The sequence below is a fragment of the Phascolarctos cinereus genome, unplaced genomic scaffold, assembly GCF_003287225.1.
Source record: "Phascolarctos cinereus isolate Bilbo 61053 unplaced genomic scaffold, phaCin_HiC Scaffold_1;HRSCAF=81, whole genome shotgun sequence".
Taxonomy (NCBI): Eukaryota; Metazoa; Chordata; class Mammalia; order Diprotodontia; family Phascolarctidae; genus Phascolarctos; species Phascolarctos cinereus.
Window position 1 is genome coordinate 285,468,184 of NW_027555514.1, and position 15,889 is coordinate 285,484,072.

Genomic DNA, 15,889 nt, shown 5'->3' on the forward strand with positions numbered 1-15,889 from the left:
TCCCCGTGATCCCCTTTCTTTTCCAATCCCAAAGCAATCAACCTGATTAGTAAGCTGCATGTTACAGTGGAAAGAACACCAGCTTTGAAGTCCAACCCTGTGCTTATTCCCTGTGTGACTCTGGACATATCTCTGCATCTTCAGGGGCCTGATGGTGCAAGACTCCATCTTACAGATAATTTCTAAGGTTCTTTCCAGACCTAAAACCAGCTTACTGAATTCAGATCCCTGCCTCTTCTAGGCCAGGTAACGGCAGCCACCTAAATGGACTGACTAGCTCCTTTTCAATCAAGCCCTTCCCATGAATGTCCCGGAATGCGCAGGGTTAATCAGCATCAGTGCCTAGCAAGTAAAGCACGCCCTTTGACTCTGGCCTTCCTGACCACAATTCTGTGATGCAGAGGCAAACACTGTGGGCCAGTCACCGGCCTTTGTGGCCCTCGGCGGCCGATTCCAATGGACTTTTTCTGCCTTTCCCCTCCCTGCTGCCACTCCTCTCCATCCCTCTCTCTTCCTATGTTTGCAGTACCATTTGTACCTTAAAAGGACCTTTTCCTGATCCCAATCTCAATTCCCTCTCTCTTTAATGCCCAACTCAGGGCCAATCTTTCCCTGAACACTCCCCCATGACTGTTCCATAGGTGAAAACAAGCTTTCTCATTTCAAGTTTCTGGAAGCACGTAATTAAGCTTTAAGAGAAAGTAAAGTACAAAGACAAGGATTAAATAATCTCCCTGTTTCAAGCTGTAAATGTGTGAGCTGGTCTGTGCTGTGTCCTTCTAGCTCACCTCAAAGACAGTGTCTTGCAAACCTAGCCTGCACACAAGGGGCACCAAATGTTTGCCAGATGAAACAAGACTACTGAAATGCCAATGTTAGACGTCAAGTGAACACCCCTCTTCTCTGCTATTACATAAGCTCCACGAGGGCAGGGGCCCCTGTCAGTCACAATGCCTTTTACATGGTAGTAGGGATGGAAATGTTCACAACATGAAACATAAAATGAACTTCTCTTCTGAAATGATTCCACCCTAAAGGCCTTTGTTCAAAGCAAGGTTTTTTTTTGGTAACAGAGCCTGTTGCTGACTCCCACCCCCTCTTAAGGGATTGCTCCTCTCAGTTCAGATTTCTCTAGGCCAGTGCTTTGTAAACTGAGAGTGGTTACGCAGTCTTCCTACATCAGGTCCTTCTCCAATTCTTGTGGCTTGGGCAGATCAGAAAACACATGAGCTGCTTAGCGTGATGCCTGGCTAAGTCAGGAAAATCTGATTTGATCCAGATTAATTTGCATTCTTTCTTCTCCCTCCTCCATTCTCCAGCCCTGTTGTGTTATAATTCAACAAGGAAATGGCCAGGCCTGCGGGGGATACTGCAGAAAAGATCCCCAGAGGATTTACTGCTAGGGAGGGGCTTAGAGATTATCTAAATCAGGGAGGGGCTCTTAACCTGGGCTAGTGAACTTGGGTTAAAAAAACAACAAAAAGATACACAACTGTTTTCTTTTACAATTCTCGTATTTATCTTATGATTCTGAGAGGAGATTCTTCCAAAGGGGCCCAGGCCACAGCATCTCCCCATCCCATCGCCACACATGAAGAAACAAACACCCAGAGACGAGGGGACTTGGCCAGGTCACAGGGCTGGGATGTCGGCCCAAGCCCCCTCTGCTCTCCTCCTGTCCCACCACACACAATACAGCAGACACATCAGTTACGGGCTGGGCAATGAGAACCCAATACACAGAACAGCTGAAATATTCCAAAACCACACTCAAAAGGCCCAATCCCAATAAGCCCATGTTCACTGGGCCCACTCTGGCTTTGAACTCACGAAGTGATCGAGGCCCTTTTCCACACTGCTCTAGCCAGGCATTCTGGGTCCATGCCGAGCATGGTCAGGAGGACCGGGCCCAAAGGAGAGGGCACAAGTGAGATGACTCAGAGCCTAGGGCATCCCTGTCACTGAGAGCGGCAATGTGACCATACCGGGGGCGAGACCTAGAAACCTACAGAAGTGGGGAGCCTCAGGACCAGGGCAGGAAGGCCTAGAAGAGAAAAGACGGTGGAGACAAGGCCATCACAAAAACGTCAAGAAAAGGAACGGTGAAGGCGCTGAACACAATGACGCTCGTTCCTTAAAGGACGGATGGTGGGAGCTCCTCTCCCTACACCGGGCAGAGGCAGACGCTTGCAGATATGGCTAATAAGCTGCCTTGTTTTGGCTGACTGCGCTCATTTACAAGGGAGGGCTGTCCTTGAGACAGGCAGCCAGGGAGTACTGTACTGCACAGAGCAGTGTGCAATCAGGAAGAGCCGAGTTCAAATCTAGCCTCAGAAATGGTCTAGCTGTGTGATGACCCTGAGCAGGTCCCTTCACATCTGCCTGCCTCAGTTTCTTCGACTGTAAAATGGAAAAAACAGCACCTCCCTCCCAGGGTTGTTAATGAGGATCAAATGAAACAATATTTGTAAAAAGTGCTGATTACAGAGCCTGGAATGTAGTAGGTGCTTTAAAAAAATGTTTATTCCTTTCCCTTCATTATGAGGGTGGAATCACTGGGAAGTAACATGTAAAAAAGAAAAAGGCCTCAATAAAATGTCTTTAAAAGTGTCTGCCTCCCCCTCCCCATTTAAAAAATAACAAGAAAATTTTATGAAGTCAAGATGTCCAGAAGGCATTTCATGTCACAGCCAGAAAGAACTCTGCAAAGACTATTAAATCCAACTGAATCCTGCTGCCATCTGACCCTACCAGTAAGTGCTCAGCATAGTATCGAGCACACAGTCGGTGCTCTAGAAACGCTTCTTCCCTCCAGTACCTACCCCCCCTATTAAAGACAGAACTGGTCCTCCCTTCTTTCCTACCTCCCACCAAAAGCCTCAGCTCTAAAAATGGCGCGTCACTACACCACGAGAAACGGTTTTACCCACCACTACTACCTTGGTACTTGGGAAACTCAAAATTATTTGCTCCTGCCCCAGCTGCCTTCCTGCCCTTGGTGTAACCCAAAGAGATGAATGGTGACAGCGACGGCCACGGTGAGAGCTGGCAATTCCCATAGAAGAGAAAAGCAGAGGTGCCTGACAAAATCTGGGGCTGCCGCTAGACCTCTGTAACTCACTGGGTAGGAGGTGAAAGAACCAGGCCCCACAGAGAAAGAAAGCTGCCTTCAGAGGAAGAAGACCTCGGTCTGATCCCGTCTCCTGGCATGAACTGTGCGACTTGGGGAGACGCCTCCGAGGCTCCCCTCAGCTCTAGGCCAAGAAGGCTGAGAGGCTGGGCCTCAGCTGTCACTGGGAGTTTACAGAGCCGGGGCCTTGAGGGTGATGCTCCCTAAGGAAGGAAGGCAGGACTCTGGCCAGCAGGAGGATGAAAGGCTGCCTGGCTTCTGTCTTGGCCCACAATTCCCGCCTCCACTCACTCTTCTTTTCAGATCCTAACCCATGGGTGAGGAACCTGGGGCCTGGAGAGCACATGTAGCCTTCTAGGTCCTCAGGTGCGGCCTTCTGACACAATCCCAGGTTTACCCAACTAATTCTGGATTCAGTCAAAGGGACACAACTTGAGGACCTCGAGGCTCTCAGCCTCATCACTTCCTTAAAGCCGCCCTCTCCAAAATCATCTTGGCCTCGTTCAGGCCAAGCCCAGCTGGTCTTTCCTCAATCCCCATTCTGCTCGGCCTCTCTGCTGCCCTTCTCTCTCTCTCCAGGTCTGGGGGACATGCTTCTCCTCATTCTTCTGCTTCTCTGACCCCATCTTTTTGTAGGCTCCACCCAGGCCCTCAACCTCCATCCCATGCCACTCTTCTTGGATGATCTCGTCACACCCCTTGGGTTCCATGATCGCTCGATCCCCAGCCCTGGCTGCTCTCCTGGTCACGCAGTCAGTCCACCCACATCTATGAAGCGCCTATGATGGGCCAGGCACTGTGTTAAGTGCTGGGGATACAAAGAAAGGCAGGACAGCCTCTGCCCTCAGGGAGCTCACAGTAGGGAGACAGTAAATATGTCCCAACAAGCTAGAGACAGGATAGGTAGGAAACAGCCAATGGAGGAGGGTGCTGGAAGTAAGAGGGGCTGGGAAAGGCTTCCTGTAAAAGAGGGGACTTTGGCTGAGATCTAAAGGAACCCAAGAAGGCCAGTAGGCAGCAAGGAGGAAGGGGAATATTTCAGGCACAGGGGAGAGCTGGAGAGAAATGCCCAGGGCCAAGAGATGGAGACATCCAGGAGGCCAGGGTCACTGGATCAGAGTATGTGTTGGGGTGCAAGAAGCCTGGAAAGGTAGGAGGGGGCAAGGTTGTGAAGGGCTTTGAATACCAGGCACAGCATTTTGCCTTTGGTCCTGGAAGCAAGAGGGTGTGGCATCGTCCGACCTGGGCTTTAGGAAAATCACCTGGTTGGAGTGGGCAGAGCTTGGTGCAGGCAGACCCACCCATAGGCTACTGCAACAGGTCAGGCAGGAGGTGAGGAGGCCTGTGCCAGGGTGGGGGGCACTGTCAGAGGAGAGGAAGAGGCCAGTCAGAGAGATCCAGCAGAGGCGGAATTCCAGGCCCAGAGGGACCGACAGTCTATTGGACACCTTGAACTCATCACATCCAGAAAGAATTCTCTCTTCTCAATTTCCCTATCACTGTCCACAGTAGCCCTGGGGCCAACCAACCCTCCCCCCTCCCCCTCACTTATTCACACATCTCCTCTCTCCAGTGACACTGCTAGCCCCCCTGCTGGGGGGCCTCGGATCCCAGTCCACCTCCCACAAAGCTGCCAGCATGACCTCCCTACTTAACAAAACTCTGGCGCCTCCTTGGGCCGCTAGGATTAAACAGAAAACTCTGGGCTGGGCTTTTAGAGCCCTTCCCATCGAGGTCCCTTCCTGCCCTTCCAGGCATTCTGTCCTTGGCTCTGAACCCTCTTTGATGGACCCAGCGGCCTGGCCTCTGTGTCACTGCTCCTACGTGACCCTCCATCTCTGGACTTTGGGCCTTTCACTGGCTGTCCCCCACATTCGCCATGTTCAGCCTCCTGGCCTCTTTTCCACTCCTTTCCTGGTCTCTCTACCCCGACAGTGCTTTGCCCCAGACAACCTTTCACTTATGCTGTCTAGGCCTTGAATGTGCACAGTAATTTGCATGTGGTCTGGCCCATTAGAATGTGAGTTTTCTGAAGGCAAGTTTTTGCTTTTCTTTGTATCTCTAGGGCTTCACAGAGTGCTGGGCACAAAGGTGATCACTTAATAATTCCTTGCTGAATGACTGATTTCTGGGTGTGCTGCCTTCTCACAGGGCTCATGGGATCACGGACTGGGAAATGGGAGAGGCTTAAATGCTGCGGAGTCCAAACCCTTCATTTTACAGGGAAGGAAAACAGGGCCAGCCATGCCCAGAGTGATAAAAGCTAGTCAGTATCTGAAGTGAGTCTTCTGACCCCAACTCTGACACTGAGATAATGGATGGAAAGTGCTCTGTCAGTCACTATTAAGATCCTAAACCCCTTTCTGGGCCGTAAAGGCAACTATGGGCCAGGACCCGAATGAAGTTTGCTCTCCTCAGGGTCTATCTCACACCTCCATGGGAAAGGCAGCCCTCTTGAGAAATGCCTTGAGTGATGACCCCACCGCAGAGCCTGCCCAGAGCATAAGAAACTCAAAAAAGGCATCTGCAGATACAAGCCAGACCCGACTCGGGTTCACCAACCCCACCATGCTGCTGCCTTCCCCTGGCACACAGGGGTAAGGGGTGGAGAGGCCTTCTTCTCTTCAGTCCTTGGAAAACAGACCTCCCCCAAGCCGTCAGTAAGAGCCCCCACAGCCCCTCTTCACATGGCTCTGGGCCTGCTGGCTCGGGACAAAAGGAGATGCTCACCCCCTTGAAGATGTCATATTGCTTTATGCCTGAACATCATGCTTGTCAAAACACCTGATAAATACACAGGCAGAAACAGATCTCTAACGAAATTTATGTGGCCCTCTCCTGGATGATAGAATTGAGAACAAGTTCATTAAGTAGATGAAAATAAATTGTATGTGCCTGCTAACACCCTGGAAGAGAAAATGTAATTCAAAGTGACCTTGACAAATGGTGTCTCCCCAGCAGGTAAGGTTGGGCAGGGAAAGGACACGAGAGTGCTTTCATTCAACAGACCAGAGATGGAAAGCTGGAGGAGACCTCAGGTCATGACCACCCAGCCCAGCCCCGGCATTCGACACAAGAACAAACAGGGCAGCACCGACCGCGTTCTTACCGTGCACAGAACGCTTGGGGGAGACTGAGGTGCCGAGGCACGAGGGACACCGGCTCCCCACAGACAAGAGCAAAAGGCCCAGGCAGCTTGATCGCTCTTTGGAAAATTAAGGGAAGAGCACGTGGCGTGCACGTGCACACGCGCAGCACCCCCCCCCCCCCCACGGCAGGAATTCTTTTTCTGACTGTGAAGAGTATTTGGAAAGGTTCCTGTCACTCGGTGTTTAAGTTTAGAAGTTAAAAACCCAACTGCCCCTGCCCCCACCCCTGCCCTGGAGAACTAGCTCTGTCCTAGGAGATCTTCGAGTGCACCAGGCAGCAGCACTGCCATCAATCTCCAGGGAGGCCTGGCCTTTTCGGGGTGGGCATGCATTCCCCTGCACCTGCGCAGGCTGCAAAGACCTGGTGAAATACGGGGAGGAGCTGATTCGTTTCCACCAGTATTTTTCAAGAAACCAGCTTTCCAGTCAGTGCGTCCTCAATCTAGTGAGAATGAAGAGGTAGGAAGACATCTGCTCCACGGGGCAGCAGGCCCTCTGGTCACCGGAGGGGGGTGGGAGGGTCGGGGTGTCACTGGATTTCTAGAAGAGTCTCTGGGCCTCAGGCTTCTAAAGGCTTCAGTGTCTGTCCTAAAGACTGAGGAGCCCCTGTCTGAGGTGCCTGACAACTCAGTGAAGGAGATATGGGACAGGCCTCCTCATACCCATTGTGTAGATGGGGGACACAGCGTGAAAGCTCACACACCTGAGCCACACAGTCACCTGGAGAGCAGACTGCCAGGCATAACTTTTTCCTGACCTCAAGGTCACGCAGCTAGTAAGTGTCAAGCGTCTGAAGCTACATTTGAACTCAGGTCCTCCTGACTCCAAAGCCGGAGCTCTGCCCACTGTGCCACCTAGCTGCCCCCAAGTGCACCATTCTTTGCACCATATACCCCAATTCTCCTGCAAATGAGTGAAACAGACTCTGTAATCACCTGGGCCAAACCTAAGGGCAGCAGGAGGCAGGGAGACAGGGCTGGTCCAAAAGGTCTGGATGAGGCCTGAACCTGGAGCCAAGAGCCTGCAGTGGAGGCTCACAACCTGACCCACACACACATCATCTCACTGTTCCTCCACAAAGGGGCCAGAGGAGGGGATTCATGCCACCCACACAGTGACCAGGCTGAAGGCTGATGCAAATTCTCAAGCGCAGGACACGCGGCAGAGACTCGTCTCAGTCTCCGGACCAGTGAAAGGCAGGCATAATTTGGGAAGACCTTCCCAGCTGGGGAAATAAAGTCCTGGAAGGATCGAGTCTGTGGCCGTGCTAGGAGAAGGGAGCTCTGGCAGGCAGGCTGGCCACCACGGATAATGAGTGTTTGGGTCAGAGAAGTAGACACGTCCTCATTGAGAACCTCCAAAAAACCATGCATGCCTGTGTGCGTGTATGAACACACACCTACACCCACACAAATGTTCTGGGAGAGGCCAGACCTCTGGATTCGTTGGCATAGGAACAGAGAATTCCTATGGAAGGACTAGCTTTGACCAAGAGCCCCCACCTGCTCAGAACCTCAGAGGCCTAGCCACGAAAAACCAACCAAACATTTATAAAGCACCAGGAACCCAAAAAACACAGACAGACCACCTGCTCAGGGAGCTCACTTTTGAGCTAGAGAAACAAGACACATACAACATGGGGGCGACTGAAGAGCTGGAGACTAGCCTCGGGTTGAAGATGACCTGGGAAGGAAGCAGAGGGGAGGGGAGTATTCCAGGCTCCGGGGGACAGTGGGCAGAGGCTAACATCCAAGTGACAACTGGGAAAGGGGATGACGGGACTCCAAGGCTGGTCTCGGCTAGGCAGAGTTGGGGGTGCCCACTTGACACCCAGGCTCTCCCATTCTCTAGTGAGGATGGTGCTGTGGCACTTGGCTCATGACAGAGCCCAGGCCGGTCACAGAGATGTGGGAGACTGCCCTGAGCCGACGAGGTCACAGAAAATAAAATCGTGGGGGGTGGGGTGGGTGCGAGAGTAAACCAAAGATTCCTTTTACACTCAGACATTTTCAGAAAACCTACAGCAATCAATCAGCTCCTCTATTTGGCAGAGATGCTGATGGGGAAGGGGCCAGCACCCTTCCTGAACTCTGGACTCCCCTAGGATATGACAACAAATTCAACTGGAAAGATAAATTGCGATTATCTCTCCAAAGCAAACTTTGGGTTTGGAGGTCTGCGGATGATAAGGAATGCTTCCTTCTGAGGATCAGTTAAGGAAGATCCTTGACAGAAAACGGAGACAGAGAAAGAGCGAAGGAGGCGTCTGGGCGAGGTCAGAGACGGGTACCCAAAGCAACAGCCGCCAGAAGAAGCAGAACCCACTTGGGTTCTCCTACTCACCATTTCTCTGGCTATTTCCAAGGCTTCCTGCAGCCCGTAGAGCCTGCCACAGACCAGGTAGATGCCGTTGGCCCAGAGAACACAGCCCTCGTGGACCCAGAGTTCATTACTGTCTAGAGGTAGCTCAGGAATGTGTAGCTCCAGCTCGGGGCCTGCGCATTCTGACACAGGCCCCGCAGGCTTTGAGTCCGAAGGAGTCTTTTCACTGCCGCTGCCACCTTCCGTGGTGGCCTTTTTACAAGGGATCCCCCGGGAAAGGGAGCGAGGGGTGCCACTGCAGTCCTCGGAGCGGTGTCGCCTCTTAAACCTGGGGTGGGCGGCCAGGCTCCGCTGCTCCTTCTGCTCCTTTGGCTGCGGGGGAGGGGGTGGCGGCGGCTGCTGCTGCTGCTGCTGGTTCTCCTCCTCCTCCTCCTCCTCTTCCTCTGTGTCTGTCTTGGAACAACCGTTGGAAGCACTTTTGTGCCGCACCTTCACTTTGTTCTGCATTTCGGTGGCTCTCTTGGGAGGCGGATTCTTGGGGAGAGTGGCTGCATAATCCTGGGGGTAGAAGGGCCCAAAGAGGTCGCCCATATTCCGATAGCTAGCCCACTTGCCACAGAGGCAGCAGACCAGATGCCCCAGGACCGAGGACTCAGTCACCACGGGGCCCTGCAGAACAAAGGACGACGAGGGAAGCACCTTGCTCTCAGTGCTGCTGGGCGGCGGGGTCAGTGACCGCTGGCCCTTCCGCCCTTTCACCAGCTTGCTCTGCTCCTCTTCCTCGGCATTGATGATGGTGCAAACTGCCCCGATCTCACACTTGTTCACCACGTGGATGTAAGGGAAAAAGGATTTATTCTTGGCGTCGGTTTTATCCAGTGGCTGGGTGGCATACTTCAACTTAATCTCTGGTTCCTGGGGCTCGACAATTGGAGCGGCCTGCTTGGCTTTCCGTTTTCTGGGCTGGGCCCCAGGTTTCCTCCTCTCCCTCCTCTGCCTCTGCTTCTTGGGCTTGGGTTCTCCATCCCCAGAACCTTCCGGGGCCTGTGCTGGCGGTGGGGGCGGGGGTGGGGGCTGCTGCTTCTTTTGTTTGTTCACGCTTCCAATGGGTCTCCCCTTTTTCTTTCCTGATGGGAAATAGCCCTTTGGGGGGAAACATTCCTGCTTGGGTGAAATAGTTCCTGTTTCTCCCTCTTTTTCTTCAGACTTGGTATTTGGCTCAGGAGTTGAGATGCCTGCAGGGGAGACACTCTGGGAGTCAGGGAAGCTTAAAGGTCCGCTTCCTGCCAGAGACCCATCTGGCCGTCCTTGGCTACCTACGGGCTTCTGGGAGACTGGAGGGGCCGTGGCCCCAGGGGCATCTTTCCCTGCAGCTCCAGGTTCTGGAAGGGTCTCCTTCTTCACTTTGTCCTCCCCACTACCACGCCAGTCTTCAGAGGAGTGAGGGAGAGGGGCTTCGCTGTTCACATCCTGGCCTGCTGGGCCGCCTAGGTCAGGCACCGCCACCTCTCCTTTTCTTTTCTCTGCTTCGGCTTCATGGCCCGCAGCGCTCCCGCCTTCCGGAGGGCCGATCTTCAAGGCCAAGATGTCGTCTAGGGTGACCGTGTCTCCCCCGGCTTCCGCGCTGCTAGAGGGGGCGCTCCTCCTGATGTTGGGGGAGGTGATCTTCTGAACAATGGCTTCCAGTTTCAGTCCCCGTCCCTTTCGAGGTGGAAGTATTTTGGTCTTGGCTGGGCTTGTGAGACTCACGGCAGGGCAGCTTCTGTGGTCAGGGCTCGGAAGATCCTTGGAAGACTCTCTCTTGGGGAGAGATTTCACATCCTGGTTATGAGACATGTGGGCATAGGAATTGCATGCTTTATCAGTCCCTTCTTTTGATGGAGGAAGCAATCGCCCTTTGTCATCAGTGCCACTGCTCTTGACCTCCTGGGACTGTCTTTTACTGGGGATGGGCGAGATGAAGGAGCGAACCCGCCTCCGCATAATTAAAGGGTTTTGGGGTGACTGATCCTCTTGACCGGGGAGTCTCAGCATCACATTAGCAGGTTTGGACGACTGTGCAGACTCAGCTAGCCCATGCCCATCCGTCTCGTGGGGAGGACCGTACCTTTTTTGGTTGGACATTCCCGGGGGGCCGCTACTCTTGGCCGGAGAAGTCTGCCGGGAGAGGTCCCAACAAGATTCCTGCTGCAGCTTCTGACTGCCGTGCTTCAGATCGATGCCCTTGTTAGAAGGAATGCCGTCGTTCGCCACGAGGCATCGGCCAGAGTCCTGATTCCCGGGGTCGTGGTAAGAAGTGGGTGGGCCATACATCATGCCATCCTTGTCGTTTTTCAAAGGGCTCCTCACTCTGTCGAGAAACTGCTGCTGCCGTGGGCTCTTCCGTGGTCCCTCTGGTCTGTGCTGAGCCGCAGCGATCACCCCCTGGGCAGAGCTGCCGCTCCAGTCTTTGTAGTCTTCTTGCTGCTGGTACAGCTGCCTTTTGTAGTGGAGCTGAGAGTTCAAGCCTGGGCTAGGGTCCCCGTAAGCATGAGGTCTCGTATTAGGGTGATAGGCAGAAGACAGACTCTCCGAGTTTGGGGAGAAGGGAGTGTGCAGAGAGCTCCTGTTGGCCCTCTCAAATGCCACGTGCGGGTTCATGTGATGAGGATCTCCTCCAGGCCCTCGACTGCGACCAGGAGACAGCTTCAGCTTCTCTGCCAGATCGTGATACTGAGAAGGCGACCGACCCCTCATGCCTTCCCTGCCTCCCATTCTGCCGGGCACTCGCCTCATCTGGGTGGGCCTGCTGTCCTGTTGGGAGCCATACTCTGAGAGAGAATCGTGAGCTGCGGCTCCTGGACTGGCATTGCCGCGGTAGGACTCGTGTTTGATGCCCACAGGATGGCAATGGTCACTGGATTTCTTGCTGTTGAGGCTGGCTTGGGATTTGGCCTGTTCAAAATCTTCCTCTTTTATCTGCCCGCTCTGGGATTTCAGCTTTGTTTCCATGGACACCAAACCACCCGGAAGGATGACTGATTGGCTTAAACTCGGATTGAGACGTTCGTTCCTCCCCATCCTGGCGTCGGCCCCCGTGTGTCCCAAGGTGTGGGCCCCCGGGTCCCGGACCAGCTGTCGTAGCGGCGATATATCACAGATCACCGACCTCCGCTCAGAGAGGCCTCCCCCGGACTCGTGGGCCGACGACTGAGGCTCCATCTCGAATTTTCTGGGCACTGGATAGTCAGCCAGATTGATCTGTTTCATATCAGAGGCAGAGCTGCTCGACTTCCTCTCCCAGGGGCCCCAGTGGGGGTTTTCCAGGAGAGAGCCTATGCTTTTATTTAGGAGACCCCTGCTAGCTAATTCATTGGTCTGGCTGATCAAGACATTGGGCCTCATGGCTCCTTCAAGGCCTCCAGCCATGCCCTGGTGGTCCTGGGCATTCCTGGAATATCTCCTATCGGGATGGTGGTGGTAACCCTGAAGGACTTCCTGCAGGAGGCTGGGAAATTTCTCATTTCGACCCTTTCGTTCACCATGGCTGGCGAAATCCCCTTTGTCTTGTCCTGAAGGATACTGAGGAAAGCCGCTGGCATTTCTCGGCACGGCAGACCCCAAGCTGTCTTTGTAACTATACCGCAAGCTTCCCGGAGACTTGCTAGCTTCTGCTCTGTTGGTGAAACCTGAGCTAAGAGAATGGCCCGCCTGGCCGTTTCCTTCTCCATTGTGGCTGGCACTGCCATCCGCGCCCTTGGTGCCTTTGTTTCCCCCCTGGGGCTCTGGCTGGGGCAGTGGTCCGTGGCCAGTGTCCTTCGCCCCACCGGTACTTGCTGGTGCTTGAGTGACGGGGGGATCTTCGTCCTGGGAGCCTCTCTCCTGGCCACCCGTCTTTTCTCCTCTACCTGACATAGCTTCCCGGGAGACAATCACCCCTATCGCCTTCTCGTTTACTTTCGGGTTGGTGTCCGTTGATAGCAAAGTTTCTTTATCGTCTGGTGAGGTGACATCATCCCTCACGGCGGGGCTGACACTGAGTTTAGGGGGATCATTCTGGGAGACTTGTGGGGGTGAAGGGTTGGCTTTTTCCGAGGGGCCGCCCTTGTAGGTCGTATCTGAGCTGGTGCTCTGACCGCTCAGCTGCCTCACCCTCTCCCCAGGATCCTCCGAACTACTGGAACAGCCTCCGTCCAGAGATTCGGCCATCGGGGACTTGAGCTGCTCCTCGGGCTGAGAAGAGCCTTCTGAGTTGGTGCAGCTGTCAGCTTTCTTGGAAGACGACGATGACCTCTTTGAGCTCTTCTTCTGGGGTGCCAGGGCGTCAGAGAGCAGCATGTGCTGAACCGTATTGGGCAGGTTGGCCACCTGGGTGCTCAGGGCAGTCAGGCTGCTCAGCCCAGGGTCGGTGAGCCGTTTCTCAGGCATCCCTTCCACTCCAAAACCTTTGAAGCCCGCGGCGTGAGAGTTAGGACTAGGCATCATGGAAGGAGTGGGGCTAAGCTGAGGCATCATCTGCAGAATTCGGTTTCTGGAGCCCATGGTCATATTGGCCTGCCCACACTGGAGGTTCTCGCCGCTCTGCATGAGGGGAGAAGGGGTGGAGCTGCAGCTTGGAGACTGAACCACGGAGGCGGCGGGGGACGGGTTGGAGATGGGACTGAAGTTCTGGTGGAACTGCATGGGCGACCGCACCGGAACTTCGGACTGGTTGTACTGGCCCACCTGGCTCTGCATGGAGAGTTTAGGGGCTGTGTTTCCATAGGGCATGGCGTGCTGGGGCGCGGGGTGCTGCTGCTGGCCTCCCTGGGCGAGCTTTGACTGCTCAAAGTTTTTCACAGAGGGAGCCTGGTAATTATAGTTCGACTGCGTCCCATAAGCCTGGGCCCCGGAGCCCACGGCGTGCCCTTCGTACTGGGAGCCGTAGCCGCTGTCATAGTTCTGTCCAGACTGGCTAAAGCGCTGAGGGGAGGGGAAGGAGGAGGAGGAGGCAGCCGCGGAGGCCTGATAGTGCTGGCCAAACTGGCCCACCCGGAGCTGGTAGCCAGCGCCAGAGGAGGGCAGGGCGGATGGCCGCTGCATGGGCTGCAGGTGGGAGGAGCTGGAGGCCGGCTGGCTCGCCGCCTGGGGCAGAGGCTGATGAGACTGATAGAGCTGCTGTCTCAGCTGCTGCACCTGCTGCTGCTGCTGCTGGCTGGAGGCCTGCTGCTGGTACTGAGCGCTCCCTGGAGAGAAGGGGCCGCTGTAGTCCTGCTGATAATGAGACACCCCGCCGAGGGCCGAGTGCTGGGCCTGAAACTGGCTCACGTGCCCCTCACCCCCGTACTGGCTCCCGAAGCTGCTCCCCTGTGGTGGTCCATAGCTCTGCACGGGGCCCGAGGGCCTGCGTGGAGGGGGCTGCTGGTTGCCTGGGGTCACGGGGTCTTTGTTGGCAGCCATGTAGTAAAATTCCCCGGCTTCTTTCCTGAAGCCCTGGTAGCTCTGATGTCCAGAGCCCTCACCAGCCATCGCCGTGGCGGCCGCTCCGCGACGTGCGCCGCCTCCACTGCCGCCCCCGCTGCCGCCGCCCCCACCCCCTCCTCCTCCCCCTGCAAAGTTCTGGAACATCTGGGCCTGCTGTCGGGGGCTGAACTCTTCTAGCCGGGATGAAGCGTGCACCTCCTGGGGGTAGCTCTGCTGGTTTCCGTGGTAACTGCTTTGCTCCCGAAAGGACTGCATACTGCTCAGCAGCAGAGCAGCAGGCCACGAGCCCTCCTAGAAGGTAAAGAACAGGGAAAAAAAAAGTCAGAGAAAAATTTTTACCAATGTCAGCCAAATTCCAACTAGGGGGAATACGGATAACTGAAATTCAAAACCTCTTTTAATAGAATGTCCGGTCAGCTGACAAATGGATTGATTTGAGTTCCACCTCATTTAATTTCCTTTGTCCACTATCTTCTGGAAAAGCTAACCAGCAATGAAATGGGTATGGGTGTGTGTGTGTATGCATGCACACCCATGGTGTGTGAGAAATACACATACACACACACACACACACACACAGGGTAGCAGTGTTAGTGAAAAGGTCTAAAAGAGTATTAGGGCCTGTCCTAAAGGTCCCTAACATCTCTGCCCTCCCTCTCTTCTCAGACCCTCTTCCATCCAAAATCAGGCAGACTCCTGTGCCCGCCTGCCCAGCAATCCCAAGCTCATCCTTCACTGGTGTGAAAAGAGGTCATCCCAGAGATGAGCTGAGGGTGCAGGCTCCAAAGGACGCACACAAGCACCTGCATCTTCCATGTCACCTCCTAGACTTGGCTCTTTAACCAACACCACTGTGCATTGTCCATACTAATTTAATCAGGACTGTACTGAGAAGCTCCTCAGCCTCCTTTTCCACTCAATTCCCAAGCCTCTTGCCTGAAAAAGCTGCTTTCGTATGTCTCTGAAATGAATAAATCTCCCCAAATGCTTCCTATTCCCTTACTTAGGAATACTTAGGTCAAAATCCCCAAGGCCTAGCTAGACTTTCACCAGCCGGGGAACTCTCCCCACCAGCCTGGGGGCTTCCCAAGGTTACAAAGCTAGGCTCTCTCAAGAGTGGGGGATGCGAATGTGGGTCCCAGGTTTCTCGGCCTCCAAAGACAGCCCTCTCTTTTCAACACCACACAGCCTCAGATTCCCAACGTGGAGAAGTAAGTTACGTGACTCCAAAGGAGGGCATTTCTGAGTCACTCTTCGTCTACAAACGCCCCATCCCTCAAGCAGCCAAAGCACCATCTCTTATCATACTTCGTGACTGGAGAAGACGGACAATTTTCCATTATGCTGAAAATAAGTTTGATTTTCTACTTCCAAAAGCTACCCTTAATGATTCTCAAACACAAATCTTCTAAGAACTGGAACCAAGATTGCCTCTTTTGGAACAATTCACCTTTTCTTCTATTTAAAAGGATCTCCACAAGACTTTGTTGCCCAAAGTTGGAAGGTGTTAAAAGCAGGGCACAAAAGTCCACATTCATTTGTTCTGTAGTCCTGATATGAGTTCAGAATTAATCTGGTTTTTCTAACGTCAACCAGCATGTTCCTTGGCACACAGCAGCACTTAATAAACGTCCAAGTTAAGTAACTGGTCAACACTAACAGACTCTTACTTTGGGACGAGAATTAGCTACGTGAGCAAGCAGACAGGCCCGGTCTTCCCGTGGCCTGGTCCTTGCTGCACACCGGCTATGCTGTTCTAACGGCTGTCTTCCTCTTAAAAAAAAATTTATTTTTCAACTGTTTTCAGGTATAGGATAGTCCGGCTCAAAGTTTTAGCAGCCTTCAG

At 53.8% G+C, this 15,889-nt stretch overlaps 1 protein-coding gene across 3 annotated transcripts in view; it reads right to left on the reverse strand.

Annotated features, from left to right (window-relative positions):
- The window catches only part of TCF20 (transcription factor 20), a 200,378-nt gene that overhangs the window by 40,873 nt on the left and 143,616 nt on the right, over positions 1–15,889 (reverse strand). For all 3 annotated transcript variants that reach the window (XM_020982772.2, XM_020982774.2, XM_020982770.2), the window contains exon 2: positions 8,623–14,334. In XM_020982772.2, the coding sequence (XP_020838431.1) occupies positions 8,623–14,298 (5,676 nt within the window). In that variant the 5' untranslated portion in view covers positions 14,299–14,334. The remainder of the gene's footprint in view (positions 1–8,622; positions 14,335–15,889) is intronic.